This window comes from Mauremys mutica, chromosome 4, assembly GCF_020497125.1.
Source record: "Mauremys mutica isolate MM-2020 ecotype Southern chromosome 4, ASM2049712v1, whole genome shotgun sequence".
Lineage (NCBI taxonomy): Eukaryota > Metazoa > Chordata > Testudines > Geoemydidae > Mauremys > Mauremys mutica.
This window is the reverse complement of record NC_059075.1, coordinates 112,601,850-112,625,496: the sequence shown is the minus strand read 5'-3', so window position 1 is coordinate 112,625,496 and position 23,647 is coordinate 112,601,850. Positions and strand designations below refer to the sequence as shown.

General features: G+C 42.9%; 1 protein-coding gene across 2 annotated transcripts in view; it reads left to right on the top strand.

The window, feature by feature from the left end:
* The window catches only part of PHRF1 (PHD and ring finger domains 1), a 63,239-nt gene that overhangs the window by 7,523 nt on the left and 32,069 nt on the right, over positions 1-23,647 (top strand). The window contains exons 1-3 of one of the 2 annotated variants that reach the window (XM_045014699.1): positions 11,961-12,082; positions 20,773-20,887; positions 21,300-21,419. In XM_045014699.1, the coding sequence (XP_044870634.1) occupies positions 20,797-20,887; positions 21,300-21,419 (211 nt within the window). In that variant the 5' untranslated portion in view covers positions 11,961-12,082; positions 20,773-20,796. Of the gene's footprint in view, positions 1-11,960; positions 12,083-20,772; positions 20,888-21,299; positions 21,420-23,647 lie in introns of those variants that run through there. The other variant, XM_045014698.1, reaches the window with a different exon arrangement.

Sequence of the window (23,647 nt, the reverse complement as noted above, 5' to 3'; positions counted from 1 at the left end):
GCCCCCGGGCCCAAATCAGGGATGGAGGCCCCCTTGTGCTAGGCACTATAAATCTGCATGCAAGCCTCAGGTGAAAAGGAAAGGAGATCTGGAGTGTGTTTTCAAAGCAGCTCTGGGTGGCTTAGCTGCATGATTCCCACTGTTAATACAGTAAGTGTTGCACACGACTAAATCTCTGTGCCTTATATTGAAAACATATAGTGTAAAGCAGGGGCTGAAACCAAGACAACACAGCGATATGGAAAGAAGCAGTATCTCAGTGAGCAAACAGCTCTATTTGCTATATTGGAAAATGGAAGAGGTGTGATTTTAAGGTCCAGTTCTGTATCCATTGATGTAAGCTGAAAGACTCCCCACTGACTTCAAAGGAGGATGGATCTAGCTTTTAGTTTCTGGGACATTCGTGGGAGTACCTCCATGTACTTCAATGGAGTAGGACTTGCTAACCCCAATGGAGAATTTGGCCCTTTGTCTCCAGCTCAGTTTCAAATCACATTGAAACCAAGAATTCGCAAAAGATTAAATTTATTTTTAAAGATGATCACATTTTGGGATGATGGAAGGTGTCCTCCTCTGGTGTACTCTAGGATAGGAATCAGCATGGCCTCTCTCCTTGCTAGGATCACTGAAACTGGTACCAGAACTGGCATAAACAAAGAGGAACAAAATTATTTTGTTTGTTCTGTTAGTAAAAAGAGACCAGGATGGGACTTTTCCTGCTCCCTGTAGTAAGAATGATTCTCTCAGTGGGCCACAAATGCTGTTTTGTATCAAAACCGTGCAATTCCAAATTCCCAACAATGTTTAATTAATATTTTCATAATGAAGGGCTTGTTTTTCTTTAAAGTGTACAGTGGTTAGTGGCTGTTGCTTTAAGGCAGCCCTCTACCCCCTCTCACTTCATCTCTCTCTCAGACAGGTGAGAAAATAATAGAATACACTGGCACATTCACTTAGCTACGTTTGTATCATCAGGGAAGGGAATTCTGTTTCTCTCTTTCTTCAGCTTCTAACAAGGTGCCAGCCCAGTGCTGACCCTGGAATGTGCCTGTTTCTTGGTTGTATGTGTGCACCTGTATGTAATTGCTCTACAGATTTCACAGATACTGTGCTTTATTTTGCTTCCTTTTTTCATAAATAGATAGGGCAGTTTTCTTGACTGACTCATGGGCAATGTGGGTTCAGTTCCCTTTCCAATGGAATGTCAAGATTTAAAGACCTACAGAAGACTGTAGAGGATGAAATAATACAGGAAGAATTATTTTCTCCCTACTTGTGTGATTTCCCCAGCAGGTGAGCCAAACGTTTGAGTTGAGCTCAGCTGTGCAGATTTGAGAGGGAAATCTCAAATTTTCAACCAGGAACTAGCCTGGTTGCTTAAAAAAGATATATAAAAATCTTTAAATATTCTAATACATTATATTGTGTATTTATTAATTTTATTTCCAGTGAATTATTTTATGTTAATTTCAGCTTTCCCTTCTGTAACATGTCTAGGGGGACCCATTACAATGAAGCCAGACCCCCCAATTCCTATCATCTTTTGTACAATTTTTAATCAGGATAATCTCAGCAAATGTCTCAGGCTGACATGTCACAGTGAATAATCCTCACCTGCCCATGCTAGCTAACTAGGTTAAAAAACCTCTCTAGCAAAACAATCTGATGGTGGAAGGGGCATGGTTAGCAATTAACTCAAACACCTCAGCTCCTGGGCCAGGAAAATCAAGGGAGAATGAGAAAGAGGGTTGGGTATAGGTAAAGTGATAAAACTATAAAGAAACCAGTATAGATCCACACCCCTGTGATGTGATTCACTCTTGTTTCATTTACTTAGTTCTGTAGGTAGTGGGCGTCAATCCTGTAAATAAAGAAAGAGCCTGCTGGTTAATATGGCATCTGATAACACAGCCTACAGTACAAACACAAATTAAGCAAAGCTGCTACCCTGCTGGTTCTGTGTCTCTGTGCATCTGCTAGAAAATAGGAATGCTGCTACTGACCACTTTCATTAGTAAATGAGAGATAATGTGCTGGGGGGGGTCAATGCAAATCCCAAGCAGAGAGAGAAACAGGATGTCTGACAAGGGAGTTACAGTCCAGCAAATTCAGAGGTGTTCTGAGTGAGAGCTGATAGGCTGATAGGCTGATGGTGAACTCCTTGTTGCCAGGGGTCTGACTAGATGGCACAAGGGATTCCTTCCAAGCCTTTCATCTATACATAGAAATACCAGCATTTTCCTTTCAAAATTAGATTCCCCAAACCTTAGTCTGGGGGGGGATTTCATGCAGGATGGAGCTTACATATCTTTATGGAGTTAGAGAAAGATGCCCGAGTGAAGTCCTCCGCTTATCCACTGAACAAACCATGAGAGTCCAAGTTTCCCTGACACAGCTTTTCCTTGTGCCTGAACCTTGTTTGAGGTGGGAGAGGATCACTTCTAGGGAATCAGAGGGAAATACTGTTTGGTCTTCCTGATGCGACTGCTGACAAGGCTGGCTCTAAACAAAGGAGGATTTTGCAGTATTGACACCTTGCGGGCCTGATGAACCAGTTGGGGGCCTGATCTAAAATTCTCCAAAGCCAATGGAGTCTTTTCAGTGGGCTTTGAATCAAGGCTTGGGGCAAGAATTGGCACCACCAAACTCCTTTCACACTGGACATCAACCATCAGCTGGTAAAAACTTGAATGGATATGTGGACAGATGCCAGCTCAAGTGACACCATCATAGGACCTAATCACATCAGACACGCCATCAGGGGCTCGTACACCTGCACATCTACCAACGTGATATATGCCATCATGTGCCAGCAATGCCCCTCTGCCATGTACATTGGCCAAATCGGACAGTCTCTACGCAAAAGAATAAATGGACACAAATCTGACATCAGGAATCATAACATTCAAAAACCAGTGGGAGAACACTTCAACCTCTCTAACCACTCAGTGACAGACTTGAAGGTGGCAATTTTGCAACAAAAAAACTTCAAAAACAGACTCCAAAGAGAAACTGCTGAACTTGAATTAATATGCAAACTAGATACTATTAACTGTGGCCTAAACAAAGACTGGGAATGGTTGGGTCATTACACCAATTGAATCTATTTCCCTATGTTAAGTTCTCCTCACACCTTCTATGGGCCATCTTAATTATCACTTCAAAAAGTTTTTTTTCCTCCTGCTGACTATAGCTCATCTCAATTGATTAGACTCTGCCTGTTGGTATGCATACTTCCACCTTTTCATGTTCTCTGTATGTATAAATATCCCCTGTCTGTGTGTTCCATTCTATGCATCCGAAGAAGTGAGCTGCAGCTCACGAAAGCTCATGCTAGAGTCTTTAAGGTGCCACAAGTACTCCTGTTCTTTTTGCGGATACAGACTAATACGGCTGCTACTTTGATACTTAGCCTCAGTTATAACTATATTTTCTTTTCATTCCCTCCCATGTCTTTTAGAGGGGGAAGAGGATTGCTCTTGTTTGTAGCTGAACTACCTATTTCCTCCTCACCTTTCCTCCTAGGGATAGGAATGGCCCAGTTCAGGAGGGAAGCTATCCTTCCATAAATCCCAGTAGAGTTCTTCCCTCCCCCAGTTAATGCAGTGGGGACCCCGGAGAATGTACCATTAGTGGCACGATAGCTGGATGCTGGGATACTATGAAGAAGCGATCAGGCGGGAGGTAACTGGAGATGGGAGGAATGTGAGGTTGCCTTGTTGTGTTATCTTTTTCTGTGCCCCCATTCCCCAGTTCGCAGGGGGGTGGGAAACACTGGTAAGGCAGAATCAGGACTTGTGTGGCAACCTCCATTAAAGCGAGCAACTTGAGGTATCTGTGTCAGCAGACAGACTGCTTACCAGCTTTTGAGTTTTGCTCTTTTCTGTTATTCAGGTGAACTCCCATCAGGTGGGGATGAACTCCCACTCTATGTATTGGTCACATGTTTCCAGTGTGTTGCTAAAAGCATATTTTTGCAGCATCCCTTTATGTTCTTCATTGCTGCTGTGGTGTTGAAGGTCTCAGGGATGCATAAGTGCAGCGGAGCAGAGGTCAGCTGACCACCGCGTAGGTGCTCAGACATGTATGCAGCCAGTAGGTGAGTGGCTATCAGCAGTTCTTTTCATCCTGCCTATTTTCTAGTCTCTGGCTGCATGGAAACAGCTGTGTTCTCTCCTCTGGCTCTGAGCATTAATAGCAGTAGGCTTCTCCCTTCTAAAAACTGTGATACGAGAAACAAGCTGGGTGAGGTAATATCTTTTATTGGACCAACTTCTGCTGGTGAGAGAGAGACGCTTTCGAGCCACACAGACAGAGCTCTTCTTCAGGTCTGGGAAAGGTACTCCTGGTGTCGCAACAAAAGGCAAGGTGGAACGAAACATGGGCGGCAGGTCAACCCCTGCTTTGGGGAGGCTAGCCCGCTGGCCCTGCCGTTCCCTTCCACCCTCCTGTAACAGGAGAAGCCCTGAGGGGCCTCCCTGGGCCTGGAGGAGGTCTGGCCCGCCCTAGCCATACTGGGCCGAGCTGCCGACCCACCGCCCCCCTGAGTGCCGGGCCAGACCCAGCGCCGCTGGCTTCCCCACTCCTGACGGCCTCCCCAGCCGACACCAGCCCCACCTGCCAGCTCCAGGCCGAGCCACCAGCCCCCTGGGCACTGAGCTGGCTGCAGCGCCAGACCAAGCCACCGGCCCCCTCCCTGAAGGCCCTCCCCCAGCTGAGCCACTGGCCCCCCGAGTGCCAGGCCAGTCCCCCAAGTGCCTGGGTCCAGTCGCCCCTGAAGGCCCCTCATCCGAACCACTGGCCCCAGTGCCCAGCCAAGCCTCCTCACTCCCCCCGCCCGCCGCTGGCTCTCCGCGTCCCTCCTCACTCCCCTGTCTCCGAGGAGGAGGGATGTGGTGAGCAGCGGGGACCTCCGGGGTGGGGTGTGGATTGGAGGAGACATGGCAGGGGAAGGGGTGGGACCACCGTGGCCCAGGTGTCTGGCGGCAGGTCTATTATACCTGCTACCCATGGAACAAAATGCCCTTTGCTGTGACGCTGGGATGTCTTTCCCAGCCCTGAGGAAGAGCTCTGTGTGACTTGAAAGCTTGTCTCTCTCACCAGCAGAAGTTGGTCCAATAAAAGATTTTACCTCACCCAGCTTGTTTCTAATATCCTGGGACCACCACAGCTACCCCTACACTGCAGATAACATACATTGACAGTGGACTAGTCAGATAGGAGGGTGCGGTGTTCTTAATGAGTATAGGAGAGACCTCTAGTGGTGGAGCTCATGTATTGTCTCCTTTATCGTGCCCTCAAACGTGTGTTTGAGAACGTGTGAAGGCCAGAGTTTTCAAAAGATCTCAGCACCCACAATCGCGGCTAGAATTTCATGAGCTCAGAACGTTGGATGTTCCCCTGTTTTGAAAATCTGGCCATAATGTCACTATGGGAGCAGCTGTCTGCTGAGCCCTTTGGAAAACTTCTGAAGTGCTGAGTCCTTGCACCTACAGTCAGGGGCGGCTCTACCTTTTTGGCCGCCCCAAGCAGTTATGCGCGGGAGGCGCCCCGGAGCCGCAGGAGCAGCGGACCTCCCGTGGGCATGACTGCAGAGGGTCCACTGGTCGCGCGGCTCGGCTGGACCTCCCGCAGCTGCGGACGGTTCGCAGGTCCGGCGACTTCGCTTGAGCTGCCGCAGGCATGCCTGTGGGAGGTCCAGCCGAGCCGCGGGACCAGCGAACCGTCCGCAGTCATGCCTGCGGGAGGTCCACTGGAGCCGCGGGACGAGCGCCCCCTCCGCAGTCATGCCTGCGGCAGGTCCGCCGGCCCAGCCTGCCGCCCCCCCGGGAAAGGGCCGCCCCACGCGTGTGCTTGCCGCGCTGGGGTCTGGAGCCGGCCCTGTCTACAGTTGACTTCAGTAGAAGTTGTGGGTGCTCAGTAGTATCCCTCTAAAACTAGACCCTAAACATTTATAAGCAGCAATCTGCTTCTCATTCTTGTTCTTTTCATCATTCTAGCTTGCTTTTTCACCATACTCCCACTGTCATTCCCAGTATTGCCAATCCCAAGCATTCAAAAATCATTAGTCACACCCACAAAAATCATGAGATTGGCTAAAAAATCACTATTTTTTTTAAATAGTACATTTTGAGTAAGGTTTGGGTTTTTTTTGCCTTCTGATTTCTGAGCCTTTAGAGTGCATTCGATTAACCTCTCAAGATTTTCTCATGCTCTATAAATTCCAGCAGCTGGGCTTTTAGAAAAATACCAAGTATCACAAGAATTGTGATAAAAATCAGAAAAGTTGGCAACGCTACAATCCTCTTCCTCAGGTAAAATAATTCCAGGGGCTGAAATCCTGGTAATAAGAAGGTAATGCAAGTTTTGCCATTGACTCCAACAGAGCCAGGATTTCATCTTAGATGCCTCCTAGTTTGCAATCACTGTAGTTATGTCAGGATGTTCATTTTAAAGCCTTCCTCCCATTTTCACATGCTCATAACATTCTGAAAAATGTTGGTGTTGAAACTTTCCATGCTTGGTGTAGCCCAGAGTTGACGACGATGTTTTGACAGGTTGAGGAAAATCTCTTGACCTATCTGAATTACTGGACAGTGAATAAATAGATAAATGGCTAAAATATGTAAGTTTTTTCTTATCTCCAATAACTCAAGTGTCTGAACTTCACCAACCTCTGTGGCCTTGTCTTCACCAGGAAAAAAGGCTTGCTCTTATCCTGAGTTATGTCGCTAGAAGCAAAATCCTAGTGATAGGGCAATTTGTAGGTTTCAATTGAGGTAGGAGGTCAAGGTAACCTAAGGCTGCCTCAGACTCTTTAACTTGACTAGGGATTTCAGGGGTTAGTTCTAGGCCTGATGATGTTCAATATTTTTATCAACAATCTGGAAATAAATATAAAATCACTTCTGAAAAAATGTGCGGCTGATACAGAACTTGGCAGAGTGGTAAATAGTGATGAGGACAAAGTAGTCGTACGGAGTGATTTGGATTGCTGGGTAACCTGGGCCCATTCAAACAAAATGTGTTTTAATACAGTCAAATAAAAGGTCATAGTCTAGCAACAAGGAAAGTAGGCCATACCTACAGAATGGGGGACTGTATCCTGGAAAGCAGTAACTCTGAAAAGGTTTTATGGGTCATAATGGACAAACAACTTAATGTGAGCTCCCAGCTTGATGCTGTGGCAAAAAGGGCTAATGTGATCCTTGGATGTATAAATGGGTGAGTAAGAGCAGAGAGGTGATTTTATCTCTGTATATAGTATTGGTGAGACTAATATAGGAATGTGGCATACAGTTTTGGTGTCCATATTTTAAAAAAGATGTTGAAAAATTGTAGAGGATTCAGAAGAGAGCTACAAAAATGATTGCGGGCTGGAGAAAATGACATAGTAAGAGGCTTAAAGAGCTCAGTCAGTCTGTTATTGAAAAGAAGATTGATAGGTGATTTGAGTGTACAATGCATAAGTACCTTCACAGGGAGTACAAAAAAAGGACTCTTTAATCTAGCCCCCCCCCACCCCAAAAAGGCATAACAAGAACCAGTGGCTGGCAGCTGAAGCCAGAGAAATTCAAATGAGAAATAAGGAACATTTTTTCTTAAGTGAGAGTGATTAGCCATTGGAACAAACTACCAAGGAGATGATGGATTCTTCATCCCTGGATAAAGACTGAATACCCTTCTGGAAAATATGCTTTAATCAAACACAAGTAACTGGGCTCAAAACAGGGGTAGCTTGGTGAAATTCTATGGCTTGTGTAATATAGGAGATCAGCCTAGATTTAATGGTCCCTCTGGTCTTAAAATCTATGAACAATAATTATGCAGAAGTCAAGTTAAGATGATTTTTTTTATTGATATGGGCAAATCCCTTTTGGTTGGTGGATGTTGCCCTTTATTTGCTGGTGTCCCGGGCCTGTAGCCTGTAAATATATCCCTGAGTAAAGAAAGAAAAGGTAAACGGGGGAGATATCCAACTAGAACGAAGCATCCTAGAGCAGGGGAAGGCAAAATATTTGTAAGTATCTACATGGGGATCAAATATCACTGGTTTACAATTTTTGAGAAGTCGTCTGCTTCAGAGATAAAATGTGATATTTATTATGTATTTTGATGCGCTGAATTCAAATATGACAATTAAAACAACTGATTGGCTACTGTTTCTAAGATATTTAAGTTTTTACATTTTATGTCTATGTATATTGTGTAGATAGTAGAGTTTTAATCATAAATTGTAAACCTAGGTCTTTTCATGTGTTTATGGTTGCTTTACATGATAATATTTCACCTGTCCTGTTTATGTAACACTTTAAAAATCAGCAAAAGGGTTATCTAACTAAAATTTATTATGAAACAGAAGGCAAAAAACTATTATGTACATAGTTTAGTCCTATTCAGTGTCTACTCGGCGCTTCTTGGCTTGTCTCTTGTATTCATTAAATGGAGCATCTCTTGTCACTGTCCAGCAATAGTCTGCAAGCATTGATGGGCTCCATTTGCCCTGATAGCGTTTCTCCATTGTTGCAATGTCCTGGTGAAATTGCTCGCCGTGCTCGTTGCTCACTGCTCTGCAGTTCGGTGGAAAAAAATCTAGATGAGAGTGCAAAAAATGTATCTTTAGTGACATGTTGCAACCAAGGCTTTTATATGCCTTGAGGAGGTTTTCCACCAACAACCTGTAGTTGTCTGCCTTGTTGTTTCCGAGAAAATGTATTGCCACTAACTGGAAGGCTTTCCATGCCGTCTTTTCCTTGCCACGCAGTGCATGGTCAAATGCATCATCTCGAAGAAGTTCACGAATCTGAGGACCAACAAAGACACCTTCCTTTATCTTAGCTTCACTTAACCTTGGAAATTTTCCACGGAGGTACTTGAAAGCTGCTTGTGTTTTGTCAATGGCCTTGACAAAGTTCTTCATCAGACCCAGCTTGATGTGTAAGGGTGGTAACAAAATCTTCCTTGATTCAACAAGTGGTGGATGCTGAACACTTTTCCTCCCAGGCTCCAATGACTGTCGGAGTGGCCAATCTTTCTTGATGTAGTGGGACTCTCTTGCACGACTATTCCATTCGCAGAGAAAACAGCAGTACTTTGTGTATCCAGTCTGCAGACCAAGCAAGAGAGCAACAACCTTCAAATCGCCACAAAGCTGCCACTGATGTTGGTCATAGTTTAGGCACCTCAAAAGTTGTTTCATGTTGTCATAGGTTTCCTTCATATGGACTGCATGACCAACTGGAATTGATGGCAAAACATTGCCATTATGCAGTAAAACAGCTTTAAGACTCGTCTTCGATGAATCAATGAACAGTCTCCACTCATCTGGATCGTGAACGATGTTGAGGGCTGCCATCACACCATCGATGTTGTTGCAGGCTACAAGATCACCTTCCATGAAGAAGAATGGGACAAGATCCTTTTGACGGTCACGGAACATGGAAACCCTAACATCACCTGCCAGGAGATTCCACTGCTGTAGTCTGGAGCCCAACAGCTCTGCCTTACTCTTGGGTAGTTCCAAATCCCTGACGAGGTCATTCAGTTCACCTTGTGTTATGAGGTGTGGTTCAGAGGAGGAGGATGGGAGAAAATGTGGGTCCTGTGACATTGATGGTTCAGGACCAGAAGTTTCATCCTCTTCCTCTTCCTCGTCTGACTCAAGTGAGAATGATTCTGGTGCATCAGGAACCAGCAGTCCCAGCTATACTGGGCGTATAGCTGATGGAATGTTTGGATAATGCACAGTCCACTTTTTCTTCTTTGACACACCTTTCCCAACTGGAGGCACCATGCAGAAGTAACAATTGCTGGTATGATCTGTTGGCTCTCTCCAAATCATTGGCACTGCAAAAGGCATAGATTTCCTTTTCCTGTTCAACCACTGGCAAAGATTTGTTGCACAAGTGTTGCAGCATATGTGTGAGGCCCACCTCTTGTCCTGATCTCCAATTTTGCAGCCAAAATAAAGGTGATAGGCTTTCTTAACCATAGTGGTTATACTGCGCTTTTGTGATGCAAAAGTCACTTCACCACAAACATAGCAGAAGTTATCTGCACTGTTCACACAAGTACGAGGGATCTCTGCTCACTTTGGCTAAACAGAAATGTGTCCCTTTGCAAAATCAAACACTGACAAATAAGAGAGCACGATACTGTATGATTTCTAGAGCTGATATAGGGCAATTTGTAAGCTTCGTTATGATTGCATCATCCATGACTTCTAGGAATAACATGATGCAATTCATATCATGTATGATGCAATACCAGCTTCAGATTGCATCATTCATTGTTTTGCCTAAAAAGCAAGTATTGTCCAAACCCAGTCATAGATTTATTCATAGATCCAGTCAAAGATGTATTTTAGTCATTTCTGGTTTAAATTGAGATCCCTTCCCTTTATAACTCACTTATCCTCCGCTATTCCCAAGTCAAGGGTCGTATATACTGACCCAATAGCATAACTTGAAAACTAGAGCCAATCAACAATTTTAAGCATCATTTTCGTTCTCAGTGACCCAGAATTAGTAAAGTTTGACTACATTTATTTCAGAAGCATTTTGGCTGTAGAGCAGTGTAATAATGGGCTCTTCAATCTAGCAGAGAAAGGTATAACATGATCCAATGGCTGGAAGTTGAAGCTAGACAAATTCAGAATGGACATTAGGTGTCAATTTTTAATGTTGAGACTAATTAACCATTGGAACAATTTACCAAAGGTTGTGCTGGATTCTCCATCTCTGACCATTTTAAAATCAAGATTGGATGTTTTTCTAAAAGATCTGCTTTCAGAATAATGTTGTGGAAGTGCTATGGCCTGTGTTACACAGGAGGTCAGACTAGATGATCACAGGTCAGGTCTACTACACTAGTTAGGTCAATGTAAAGCAGCTTACACTAACTTAACTGTAAGCATCTACACTACAATATTGTTACCGCTGATATGTCACCCACTGCACTGACCTACTCCACCTCCGTGAGAGGCATAGTGCTTAGGTCGATGTAGTTAGGATGACACAGTGTCACCTGCTGGCTGTCAGCCCTGCACGGACTCACAGCTGGAGCCCTTCTGCCTCAGGGCTGGTAGGCCAAGTTGTCAGCCCTGTGCAGGTGGAGGGAGGGGCTCCAGCTCTGAGCCCTCCACACATCAGTGCAAGTTCTTCTGGTGAGGAGGGTAGTGTGGACATGAAAAAACACAATATTTTCTGCGGTGGCTGTATATTGACCTCACTTAGGCTGACTTAATTTTGTAGCGTAGATGAGGACATAACGGTCCCATTTGACCTTGGAACCCATGACGACCTGGGCAATGGGCCCAGCATGTCCTAGGCTGCAGCTCATGTGGCCTGTGGCCATGGCAGATCCCTGCCTGGCAGGCACCACTCAGATGCTGGCAGCAAGGCACACGGCATGCCTGGGGCAGTCTCTGTGGGCTGTGTACTGAGGAAGGGGCAGTGCTGGTGAGGTGTTGGTGTCTGGCTCCTAGTGGGACAACAAAACCTGTGTGAGCGGCTCCCCTGCCCACCAGTATGTGCTGGGGCCAGTGCCAGGGCAGGGTGATTGGTGTGTGCCCCCACAGGGCAGCCTGCGCTACGGGGGAAACCATCCCTTCCCCCTAGCTAGGGGGAATGCTCCTCAGCGGCAGCTACTGAGCTGCCCTAAATTTGTTCATGCAAAATACAACCTAGCCCCGCCCGGTGTGCACAGCCCAGGCAGGGCAGCGCTACACCCTCCCCCCCTTACAGTCACCCAATGGTTCAGCCCGACAGCCTGCACTCGCTCCTCCACCCCAACGGTTCGGTCCGTAGCACTCCCCATCCCCTCACCCCCGTCGTAGACTCAATGGTTCGACCCAGCAGCTTGTGTCCCCGCCCTGTGGGGGAGCGGAGCTCGCTGCGTGACCCGGAAGTGCTGCGAGCCTGGTTCCGGGTGGGGACCCCAGCGGCGTTGCGCTCCCCTCAGTGTCCCGGCCTAGTCTCCCCTCCCCCCGCCCACTTCTCCCGGTTCCTTGTCAGCCGGGCGGCGCAGCGGCGGCGCGTTCGCTGAGTGAGGCCGCGACGGCGGCGCTGGCTCTTCTCCGGGGGTGAGTGGCTGAGGCCGGGAGCGGAGCGCCCCCTCCCCCACCCGGGAGCCCCGCGGGTGGCAGCCCGCCCTGAGAAGCGCGCGCGCGAGGCGGGCGGGGAGTTTGGCGTGTCTGGTGCGGGGCTTGTCCTGGCTACTCGTCTTACTTGGCCACGGACAGCATCGCTTCCCCGCACCCCCCAGCTGGGCTCCGCGCGGGCAGGCGACTCCACCACCAGGCAGCTCCGCGGCGTATGCCCCGCTCTCTCCCTAGCTCCGGGTGGCGGAGTCCCAGCTCTCGCCAGCTCCGCTCATGTAGTCGGTAGCGACAGGCCTTGGAGGTGCTGGAGGTTACATCTCAGTAACGCTGTTTCTCTACTAAACGAATGTGTGGCAGGGGCCGTTTTCTCAGTGTGACTTAGGGGCGGGAATGCGGTTCTGTCAAATCAAAGGCTGGCGATCTGGTTGCTGCCAAACCCACCCAGCAAGGTGGGCTAGGGCTTTAAAAGCTCAGAGCTGTAACTTCTGGGTGTCTCTTACTAAACCTTTAAAAATATTATTAGAAAAGCTATCTTAGTGTAGTAAATGCAGTATCGAGCCCTTAGGCAGAGAATGGTAATATTAGTAATGTGTCACAAAGTATGGACCATCACAAAACTGCTTACCTCGTTGATATGGGCACTGTGTGGCAGGGCTTTGGAGCTGTGCTCCGGCTCCGCTCCAGGCAAAAAAAACCCTGCAGCTCCACTTTCCCGCTCTCCAGCTCTGGGCTCCGCTCCAAAGCCCTGCTGTGTGGCTTGATCTCAGTGTTTTGAATGTCCTCTGAAGTACAATTTTATAACTTAAATCTAGTTTTATTGCTAAAAGACTTATTGAGGTGAGTATAGCTTGCCTCAGGGGTGTTGGGTGTAGTAATTGCCCTGTTTGCAGTGCCTCTTACTGATCGTATGAAACATACAGAAAGATAAGAAAACTAGCTAGTTTGGTTGATATGATTGCACATCATTATTGGATATTGTGTGTGATATCAACAGCCAGTGGGAAAAAGCTTCAGGTTTTTTTGCATGTTTTAAACTATTGTGTGGTATTTAGAATTAGTCCACCAGCAGGCATCTGAGCTAACTGCATAGGTAAGGCTTGCATGGAACCTGTTTGCCTATGAATATAAACTTTCACAACATTTAAATTGTGTGTAGATTTGGAAGGAGACTATTAAAATTTGCCCCTGCGGTGCTAATACTTACTTCAGTGTATTTTTCCCAAAGATAGATTACCTTGTATTATCTAATTTCACTTTAACGTCGTTCAGATGGCACTGGTGCCTTGCATTCAGTGCCTTAGTTCTTTGACTGTAGTGTGATTCTTGCAACTTAAGTTGCTAAATGTTATCTCTGATCTACTGATAAGAGAGATAATCAAATAGTGGGACATAACGATAATTTTTATGAGTATTATAGCATGATGTTTGCTAAATGGATGCAAAGTGTTAAGGTAGTCCTGGGTGTTTTCACACATCTGCAGGAAGGCAGACGGTTGCTGTGGATAACCCAATAAGTGATATTTACCAGGTCTTGACCCCTGTATTGTTTTGTTGTTGGTGTCCCCGTTCAAGGGGGACACAGCTGATCTGTTTTTGTTCCTATCCATAGAGGGTGGGAGAATGGAAAAGCCTCAGGGGAATGACTGTGGAGAAGCTGTTGGTAAAAGGAGACTCTGTAGCAAGAGAGATCAGAACCAAAAGAGGAGTGAGTGAGTGTGTGTGTGTGTGTGTGTGCGCACACGCGGGACTCTCTGAAGGACACACGTCTCTCAGGTGGTTGAGAAAACTGGGGAAGGATCTTGCTTGCAGGTGGGTATTTTTCCATATATCTGTATATCTCTCTTGCTTTCTCTGAGTGAAGTGTGGAAGGTTTAAAGATGTTTTGTAAAGTCTGTGTTACTTGCTTCAATTCTCATGAGGTCCCTGAAAGGCTAAACAGTAACCCAGAGAACCCATGGTGGAACTTTGGGGAGGACATGCATAAGATACTGGGCAGATTTGAGGGGCTAGCACTGGTTCTGGGGCTCAGGGCAGCTGGACTGTGGGGTCCCACATCCAAGAAGGGGTGGAGTCTGTACCCTGGCAGTGGGCCTGAAAGGGCCAGACTAAGAGAGACAGCTGTTTGGACACAGCTTGGACCCAGTATGTTTAAAAGCACATGGGATCAAAGGATTGAGTCCAGTACAGCAGCCTGATGATGGCTCATAAGGGAACACTCAGCCAGGGCTGTAACATGCTGGTCTTTCACCTCAGAAGTGTCAGTGGGTTATCTAGTGAAAGCCACTGTAGGCCAGGGAGTGGTTAATTAGGAAGTTGCAGACCTCCACTCCTGCCCCCCTTGCTATCTAACCCCATGCAAGTTAAGTTAAACTGTGGCTTTCTGGTTCTCTGAGTTCCTGTAATATTTTGAGATCCATTTATTATTACTACTCTGATTTAGCTGCTTTGGCCTATTTATTAGACCGGTGGTCCCCAATGCGGTGCCTGTTGGTGCCATGGTGCCCGCCAGGGCATCTGTGTGCACCCACATATTGTCCGGTGGACGAGCATCCGCCGAAATGCCGCCAAGAAGCAGCGTCATCCAGAGGTGTTGCCGACGAACCGCTGCTTGTCAGCGGCATTTCGTTGGCGATGCCTATTGACGTCGCCACTTATCAGCGGCATTTCGGTGGATGCTTGTCCACCAGCCATGGTCCTCGGTGGCTCGTTGTCCGGTGCCCACCAGATGGAAAAAGGTTGGGGACCATTGTCTTAGAGCATCTAATACTCATCAGAAGAATGGGAGCCCTTAGTGATCTCACACTAAACAATACTGAGACTGCAATCTTTAGTCAAGATTCAAGTCTTGTGATACATGCACTAATTGCCTTTTCTCATGCTGAAAGCTTATCAGATGGCTTCTGTCACTGGAAGCCTCTTTAGGCCAGATATTAAAACCCAAGTCAGATGCTTATGGAGAGATCTGAAATAGTCCCAGATTCCTCATTTTGGGGGAGGAGGTTCACATTTTTTGTAGTTATGGGTTCTGGGACTCTAGGAAGTTGATTATGTTGATCTGCATCATTCTTTACAGTTATTTAAAATATAGTAAGGGCTTTGGTTGGGTGGTTCTAATTCCTAATATGTAGGCTGACTGGAATAACAATTTAGACTTATTGTGCTAGTTATAAAGTTTTGTTGCAAATTCCAACAGTACATATAATGTATGTGAAATTGTATAGCAGTAAACTGTAGAGGAATTATTGCATTATTGCTAACCCAAAGCTTATCTAGTGTGTCTAAGTCTATTCTTTTTTCCAGTCAATTTAACTTCTTGTTGCTTTACATTCTGGATATCATGGTGGTGGTTAACCTCTGTATCTCCAGCCTTTTTCTCAACCTCATGAGGTTTTGATCTTTATAACTTTTATGTGTGTTTTAGTTACTGCAGATTCTGAAACCTGAATCACATCCAGTGATTTTCTGATGTCAGACATTAAGTGGGAACTGCACAATTTCAGTAGTATGAAACCTAAGTAAAATAGACATTTCCTGGTTAGTGAAGTCTGGAAGTTACATGATGAGTCTTTAGGAGATTTAAGTTTAGTTGTAGGTGTCAACAAAACAAAACAAACGATCAAAATAATGGAATTGAAAACCTCAAAGATAAGACAAGAAAGCAGAAGTCAGTTAGATTTTCTCATAAGAGTCTCTGTAATCCAGAATGCTTCTGAAGTAGACTAAAAGAAATCTGTTTTCATTTTTTTTAAATGAATGGTAAACCTCAAGACTGCTCAAAGTACCCAAAATAAGAAGTGACAGTGCTGTTGGATTAAAATGTTGATTTATAAAAATGTCAGGGTCTTGGGTAATTTTTTTTAAATTACCTATTGTACTCCTTTCCCCACAAAACAAGTTCATTCAACATTTAATTTTGTTCCTTCAGAGAACCTCTTGCAAGTACAAGTTTGAAAATCACTTTTTAACTATTTGATAATTAAATGTAAATGATTTAAAACTGTTTCCATGTTGAGACTAATAACTAACTTTTACAGTAAATTATGGTGTTGTTATGTATATTATGGTTGACCTCATACTGTGCTGTGCACCTCCCCCACAGAAGACAGTCTCTGCTCTAAGTTCACAGTTTATAAAGATGAAGACAGTAGAAAAGCGAGGGAAAGGATCAACATACAAGCAGTGATCTGGGCAACTGACATTTACTTATTGTTTTATATAGAAATGTTTTATTAAGATGTTGCAGAGCTCATCTTTTTTATTTTTTTACAGATATTTGAATGGGTTTTTTTGGGGGGGTTGTGGGGTGAGATTATTTCCAGGTCTTATTTAAATTGCTGTACATAAGATGTGTACAAGTTCTGTGAATAGTGGATAAACTATGGGCTAGTCTACACTTACCTGCCGGGTTGGCGCGGTGAGTTTGACTTCTCGGAGTTCGAACTATCGCGTCTAATCTAGTCTAATCTAGACGCGATAGTTCGAACTCCCTGCGCACTCCGGTCGACTCTGGTACTCCACCACTGCAAATGGTGGTGGCGGAGTCGACCTTGGAGCCGCGGACTTCGATCCCGCGGCGTCTGGACGGGTGAGTAGTTCGAACTAGGGTACTTCGAATTCAGCTACACTATTCACGTAGCTGAATTTGCATACCCTAGTTCGACCCCCCTTCTTAGTGTAGACCTGCCCTATATGCACAGCATTTTTTATGAATTTGAAGTAAATAGCAACTCCCTTCCCCCTCTTAGCTTTAATTTTTTGTGAGAGACATTTTGCTGGGATTGAAGGTAAGGGGGAAGAATGGTGGGAAGGGATTGGGAGAGTGTGATGGGGAATATGTAAAGAGGGAGGGAATTCATAGGGGGAGAATGATAAGGCACAATGAACAGGTGTAGTGAGATTGAGTAACTGGGGAGGTGGACAGGATGCAAGTGGACCAACACCTAGTGGCAAAGTTTTAGAGTTAGGTGAATATCAGGAGGCTGTGAACTTTGGGTTTGGTATGGTGGTGAATGGATACTGATACAGTGATAGTACTGTGTAAGCTTCCCCAGCTTCAGACTTACTCCACAAAGTCTACTAGTGCCTCTTCTTCATGACCTGAGAGTGTAATATTCCAGTACTTCTGCTTTCCAGAAAATAGACTATTATTTCTGACAGCATGTTTCATTTTGAGGGTCTGGACAATGTTTAATTAGACTTCACTGGTGGCCCAAACCAAATTTGCACCCACATTTCCAGTTGTGAAAGGCTAACATATGTAAATGCACAAATGATATACTCCAGATCTGGTGACTTAAAAAAAGATCATCTTGCTCTAAAAGTGGCTAGGCTCAGGCTCACTGGGATTGAATTCCAGAAACAATGGACCTGAGCCATTGAGAATATACTGCTTCTTAAATGCATTGAGTCGTCAGTTTTTCTTTTAAAGGGCAACTGTCGAGTATGATTTTATTTTTTGTGAACTCCATTTTTTGCTCTCTTTAGAAACTATAATCTATTTTAGCTTCAGTTTGTCACCTGTATTTGCAAAGGCTGTGTCTTCCCCCTTCTCTATCCCAAATTTCCCATGGAACAAATGCCTATATGAAGTTCTCTTTTTTGGGGCTTGATTCTGTGTTCTTTATGAATGCAAACTTCCTGTTAACTTAATTGAGTGTTCTGAGTACTGTATGTTGCAAATGTAGAATGGGGCCTTGGTCATAATTGTAATCAGTTATATCAGCTAGGTTTTTTGAGTAAAAGTGGCTAATTTGTGCTGTATTTGTACTTCATGGATACCTTTCATTGGAGAAGAAGAGCAAAAATATTGTACAAATTAGATAGTACTAGTGGCTATGTCATTCCAAAGCAAGAGAATGAATGAATACATGTACATTTGAAATCATGAAGACATCTACTTGACCATTCCTTAGAACTATCACTAAAAGTCTGATTCTTACTCTTCCAGTTCACTTCTTGTCTGTTATATTTATTTTTGTAATAAGCTTCATAGGGATATTCAAGTTCATTTGTAAGCCTTGGGACAGAGAGAAAAGATGGAAACTCATGCTGTAAAGAGAGTGGGGAAAGGAGAGAAGGTAAACTTCATGATAAAGCTGAATTTTAGCTATGGATTCCGTAACTTTCACTTTTTCTTTAAAATTTTGAACCTCTGATAGTTTGGAAATTGTGTAAAAGGGTGAGTGTGGATGATGACAGTTAAAAGATAAAGAGGAAATACACCCAATCTATGTAGCTGCAACATTAAGATGGAAAATTAAAATAAAAGGTCAGGAAGTACAAATATTAAGGTTCTTATAGTGATGTGAACTTGGTCACATTGCTCGTCCTGTGTATTTTGTGATGATACATTTAACAATAATAGAAATATTAACTAAATACCAAGTTGTACTCTATAAATTTAACAAGAATTTCTAAAAAACGTAACCACCTCAGCAATGTAGCCTGTCTAAAGTTGCTCTAGGAATCTTAGCTTTGGAATTTCCCAACTTTACCACAATATTATGGTTGTATAATTAATGCAACTAGTGTACTATTTAATTATATTTTATATAATGGAATTGAGACTCATTTTAAATACATAAACATGCACTGCTGAAACTTGAAAAACTGATAATGGAAACTAGCAGATTTAAAGTGCTTCTTATCCTTTCAGTTGCATCACATTATGATTGCCTTTAGCTGAAAGTGATTCAGTCTTCATCAAATGTAAATGTTTTTTAATCACTCCTGTTACTAAATCAGCTAGAAGCTTAATCCTGTACTCAGGATAGATTCCCATTGAAGTCAATGGAACTTTTGACTAAGGATACACTTTTTGCTTTTTTCACTTAACATTAAAGAGTGTTTTTACAGTTTAGTCCTATGGGTTAGTGAAACCTGCATTTTTAAGGTAGTTAATTTAGCACAGGGTTATGCTACATGGCTTCAAAAGGAAATGACTGAGTGAAGATGTGTAATTCAGGGCACACCATGAGCATATGCATAAAACATACAGTGCTATGATGTTTCAGAGCTTATTTTAGTATCTATTATATGCAGTGTGAAGGTGGGAGGGAGGGGGAATGAGGCAACTAGTTAGAACCTCACTGTCACATTCATAAGAGAATGTCTATATCCCTTTTCTGAAGAGAGCCTCTAGGAATCCTGACATAACACGTCTTTTTAAACAAGATTTCTGTAAGCAAGCCAGAGATTAATATATTTAATTGCACAGTAATCTTTGTTTCTTAGTTTATATTAGTAGCATGTGGAGTAAAGCAATGGCTTGATTGTCATTAATTATGGATTTGGATCATGGCACATCACTCAGCGTTTGTCAGTTAATTACCAGCCTCTACTGACCCACAACAATTAATTTTAGTTGCATTAATGTGCACTAAACCATGTCTCCTTGTTTCTTTGAAAGATTGGTCATGGGATCTGTGGTGTTTTTTTGTTACACCTCATTATGGAGCTGTGCAAGGAAAAGACTTATTTAGACTGTCTGAAACACAATGTTCTTTTGCCTGGTTTTTTGAATTGGAAAAAATATTGAGATTGTGCTTTGGTACTTTAATAGATTCTCTTCAGTTAGTCATTGAATGCTGCTGAGAATTGGAATTTATGTACTCATGTACAAGGGTTGGGTTCCCTTGAAAGGATAGAATGAGCTGTAGACGTTGATATCTGTAACTTCCTCTAAATGATCCACTCAGTGTCCTTGACATTTGTAAATTGACTTCTTGCCACTCTGAACTTTTAACAACCAAGGAAGCAAAAAATTCCTTACAGATGTGACTCTTGGATACAACATAGGATACTCTTTTCACAGTTTTTGTTCTCACTGGTCCAAACAAAGAAATTTTGAATTGTAAGTATCAGAGGGGTAGCCCTGTTAGTCTGGATCTGTAAAAAGCAACAAAGAGTCCTGTGGCACCTTAAAGACTAACAGATGTATTGGAGCATAAGCTTTCGTGGGTGAATACCCACTTCATCTGTTAGTCTATAAGGTGCCACAGGACTCTTTGTTGAATTGTAAGTGTAAACCAAACTTGAGGAAAAAGCTGCATCTATTTAAGCTCATCACAACATTCTAAAACTTTACTTGACAAAATATGGTTCTCTGGGGATCATCTGTGAAATGAATTGTAAAACAAAGTTTCTAATTACATTTTGTATCCTTGAGTCTAGTGGGCGTGGCCACTTTCAGCAAGTTATTAGTTTGGGAGCCCAGTGTAAAGCCAGTTTCCAGCTTACATAAGTGATAAGTAATAAAAGAAAAATTGTTTTTAAGGAGTAACAATAGAAGTATTTAATATTTTGCTTTAATATTAGTAGTCTTATATTGGGATCCTATGGTGCTGTCAGAAATACCACTTTTCAGCAAGAGGGATGTCAGGTTCAGGATTGAAAAATTTAACTACAAATTTGGGAACAAATTTTACATTCTTCTGATCCATAATGTGTATCTCTGATAATTGGGAAAAGTTACACATTTGAGGGATTTGCATTTTGGCTTTTTCACTTAAAGCATGGTATGCATTTTACCAAACATCCTCTACAATGTATATACCTCTCTAGATCCACTGTTTCTCATCGTGTGCTGAGCAAAAAAAATATTATGCTTATTCAAACAGTGAGCTGTCAAACTTTTTGGAACTTGTGTTTTACTTGAGTCTTCTTTTTTTCAGGGAGCTGATTCCCAATGCCCTGCAATGGATGATGACAGTCAGGACGAACTGATAAACAAGAATGCTGCACTAGGCAAAGGCAAAAGATCAAATTTAGTGCTCCTAAGTGAAGCAGGTATCTCAAACCACGCTCTGTACTTGTATACTTTCTTTTTTAGGTTTTAAACAGTGTTTGCCTATCCAAATAAGTAGTAGTTATAGATAAATATCTGTTCTGAGGGAGAAAAAACGTAAATCTTTGTGCCATCTCATAGATTCTGTGCCTCCAGCTGTTGGCTTCTTTACACTACTAGCCAATTAAACGCTGAACAGTGCCGTCACAGCTTGATAATAAATGATACTCAAAAAAGTGCTGCAGAAAGCACCTTGGAAATCTGTTGTTTCAGCTTCTATATGGATTTGCCCGCAGCAGGATTTCTGATACGTATTTGGCTATCCCACATACTTTTTATTTGCAGTATATTCTTATTGAGGGGTCATGTGCAAAGTAGATACAACTGGTGTTTTCCCTTTTGTCATTTTAAAAGAAAGCAATGATGGAAATAGTGGGGATTCAGAAGACGATACAGGAAGTGAGGAAGAAGATGGCACTGATGAAGATGGGGGTGAGGAGGATGAGGAAGAAGGTGAAGATGAAGATTTAGAAGGTGAGTCTGTTAAACTTGCTTGTGTGTGTATGTTTGCTTCAAATGTTTTGATGGCTGGAAGAGAGAAACTGGGGATATGGCTTTCCTTCCAGAAAGTAGCAACAAAATGTAAATCCAATGTTTATAACTATTTTCATGATTCTTTAAAAGAGGAATCTAAGCATTTTTGGCTCTTGTGTTTGGCTAAAATGCTTGTATTTAAGATAATAAAGTAGAATTTAGTGACTATTTCCCTTCCTTCAACTGCATCTTGGTAAGAAATGGACTTGAGACGCTCTTACACATGCCATATAAATGGATGTTCTTTATTAAATATTCTATGACACTTATCACCATAGTATATTAGTAATACTGTAGTATTAGCACCTGCTAATTATTCAAAAGTGTTGTGTTTTTTCCCAATTCATTTTAAATTTCTATTCAAATGTAACTTCCTTGTTGGCAAAATGATGTTATGGAGGGTGAAGACCCCATGCTTATAAACAGAAAACAAACAAAAGCATACCGCTAACTTAATCAAGGAAAATAATCTAACAATTTTAGGTGATAAGTGGTGCAGAGGAGTCTCTCAGAGTCTAGCAGTGGAAATCGTACACTCAAACTAAAGTAGGATTTTGTAACTTCAGTTTCTTTTACAGGCAATGGTAAAATGAGGTGTATGACTGTTTGGTTTTGCATTTATTACTCATCTGCCTATACAGATATTACGTGACTGGTTATATTTTTGTCTGTCACTCTGAAAGTAATGGTGAAATGGACTGTGCTCAAGCTAATCTAACTGAATTCCTGAAAGTGCTGAGTCTGTGCTAAGTGCTTTTTAGGGAAATTCGGTAAAGAAATGCAGTTAACAACTATTACACTTGTAGTGCACATATTTAATTAGTTTCGATATCATCCTAATCTCTTTAGTTGTATGTTCTATACGTTTTCCCCACCTGTCTGTCTCCTTATAGCTTGTATTCTCTAGGGCAGAGATTGTCTTCCTTTGTGTCTAGGAAATGCATAATATGTTTTGGGTGCAACCACAATCTAAATAGACATTAAAAAAAAAATTTAAAGGAACAATGCCATGTGGTTTTAAAAACTAAAAAGCTTGCAGCTGTTGTGGAATGTACTCAGTTCTCTGCTGCTGCTAGGCCAATCTTGTGCCCAAGCAATATGTTAAAATTGACAAAAACAGTATTTCCTGGGTACGTTAAAGAACCAGAATCTTGTATATTGCAATAATACCTGCTTGCCCAAGTGGCACTGTAACGAAGTATCAGAGGTGTACTTGTGTCCTAGGTTGCATATTAAAATGCTGTAAGATTGCCAGTAATGCATACTACAGCTTATTACAAAAATAAAGTGTTTTTCGTAAGAATGAGGTTTCAAAGCTAAAAGTGTGAGCAGAACCCTTAGGAACAAAGTGCTGTGACTTTTCAGGTTTTTCAAGGTGTTTGACCTTGTCAATGTTCACTTAAAAACCCCCACAAACAAAGAAAAAACTGAAGCAGAGAGAAATTAATAGAATTTCACAATTATTATGTGATTATTGTCTGCTTGTGTAGACTAGTACTCTACTGAAACTGAGGTTCAACTGGCAGAAAGAAACATTTTAGGATTTTAATTATTTCTTCAGCACATCTTGCAGGTTGCTGGGAGTGGACCAGTGTTTTCCAAGACACTCTGATTAGATTGATTGAGCACGGAATTGATTTGAGCACTGCGTGCCAAAAATATATTAATCAGTCCTCTAAAATACTGTAGTCATTCTTCAGCCTTGACTGAAATATACAATACAATACAATACATGCTATTCTTGTTTTGTGAGGAAAGTATTACACAGTGTTTTGGTGTTATCTGATAGCAGCATTAGCAGCCTTTGTGAAGATGAGTTATGTGTTTGTTGGACATTAAGCCTTTCTCTCAAAATTGTGAATGGAGAAATGCCATGGTATTTGCCTAGAATGAGAATTAATACTAGTTAGTGAGTGATTAGTGATTTTTGGATCTCAAATTTTGGGTGCACCACTGAAAACACCTTAATAGGCTTGGTGTGTGGTGTGGTGTTTTTGTTTTTTGGAGGGTGAGTGGCTCTGCACTTTAATGAGACTTTAATGTCTCTCGTGGGACACCCAAAATCACTAGTCGCTTCAGAAAAATCTTGGCCCTATTCTGGAATGATTGGGAATATCGGGCTGTGCTCTATACCCTTTACAGTTCCTATGAAAAAGTGAATGAATACT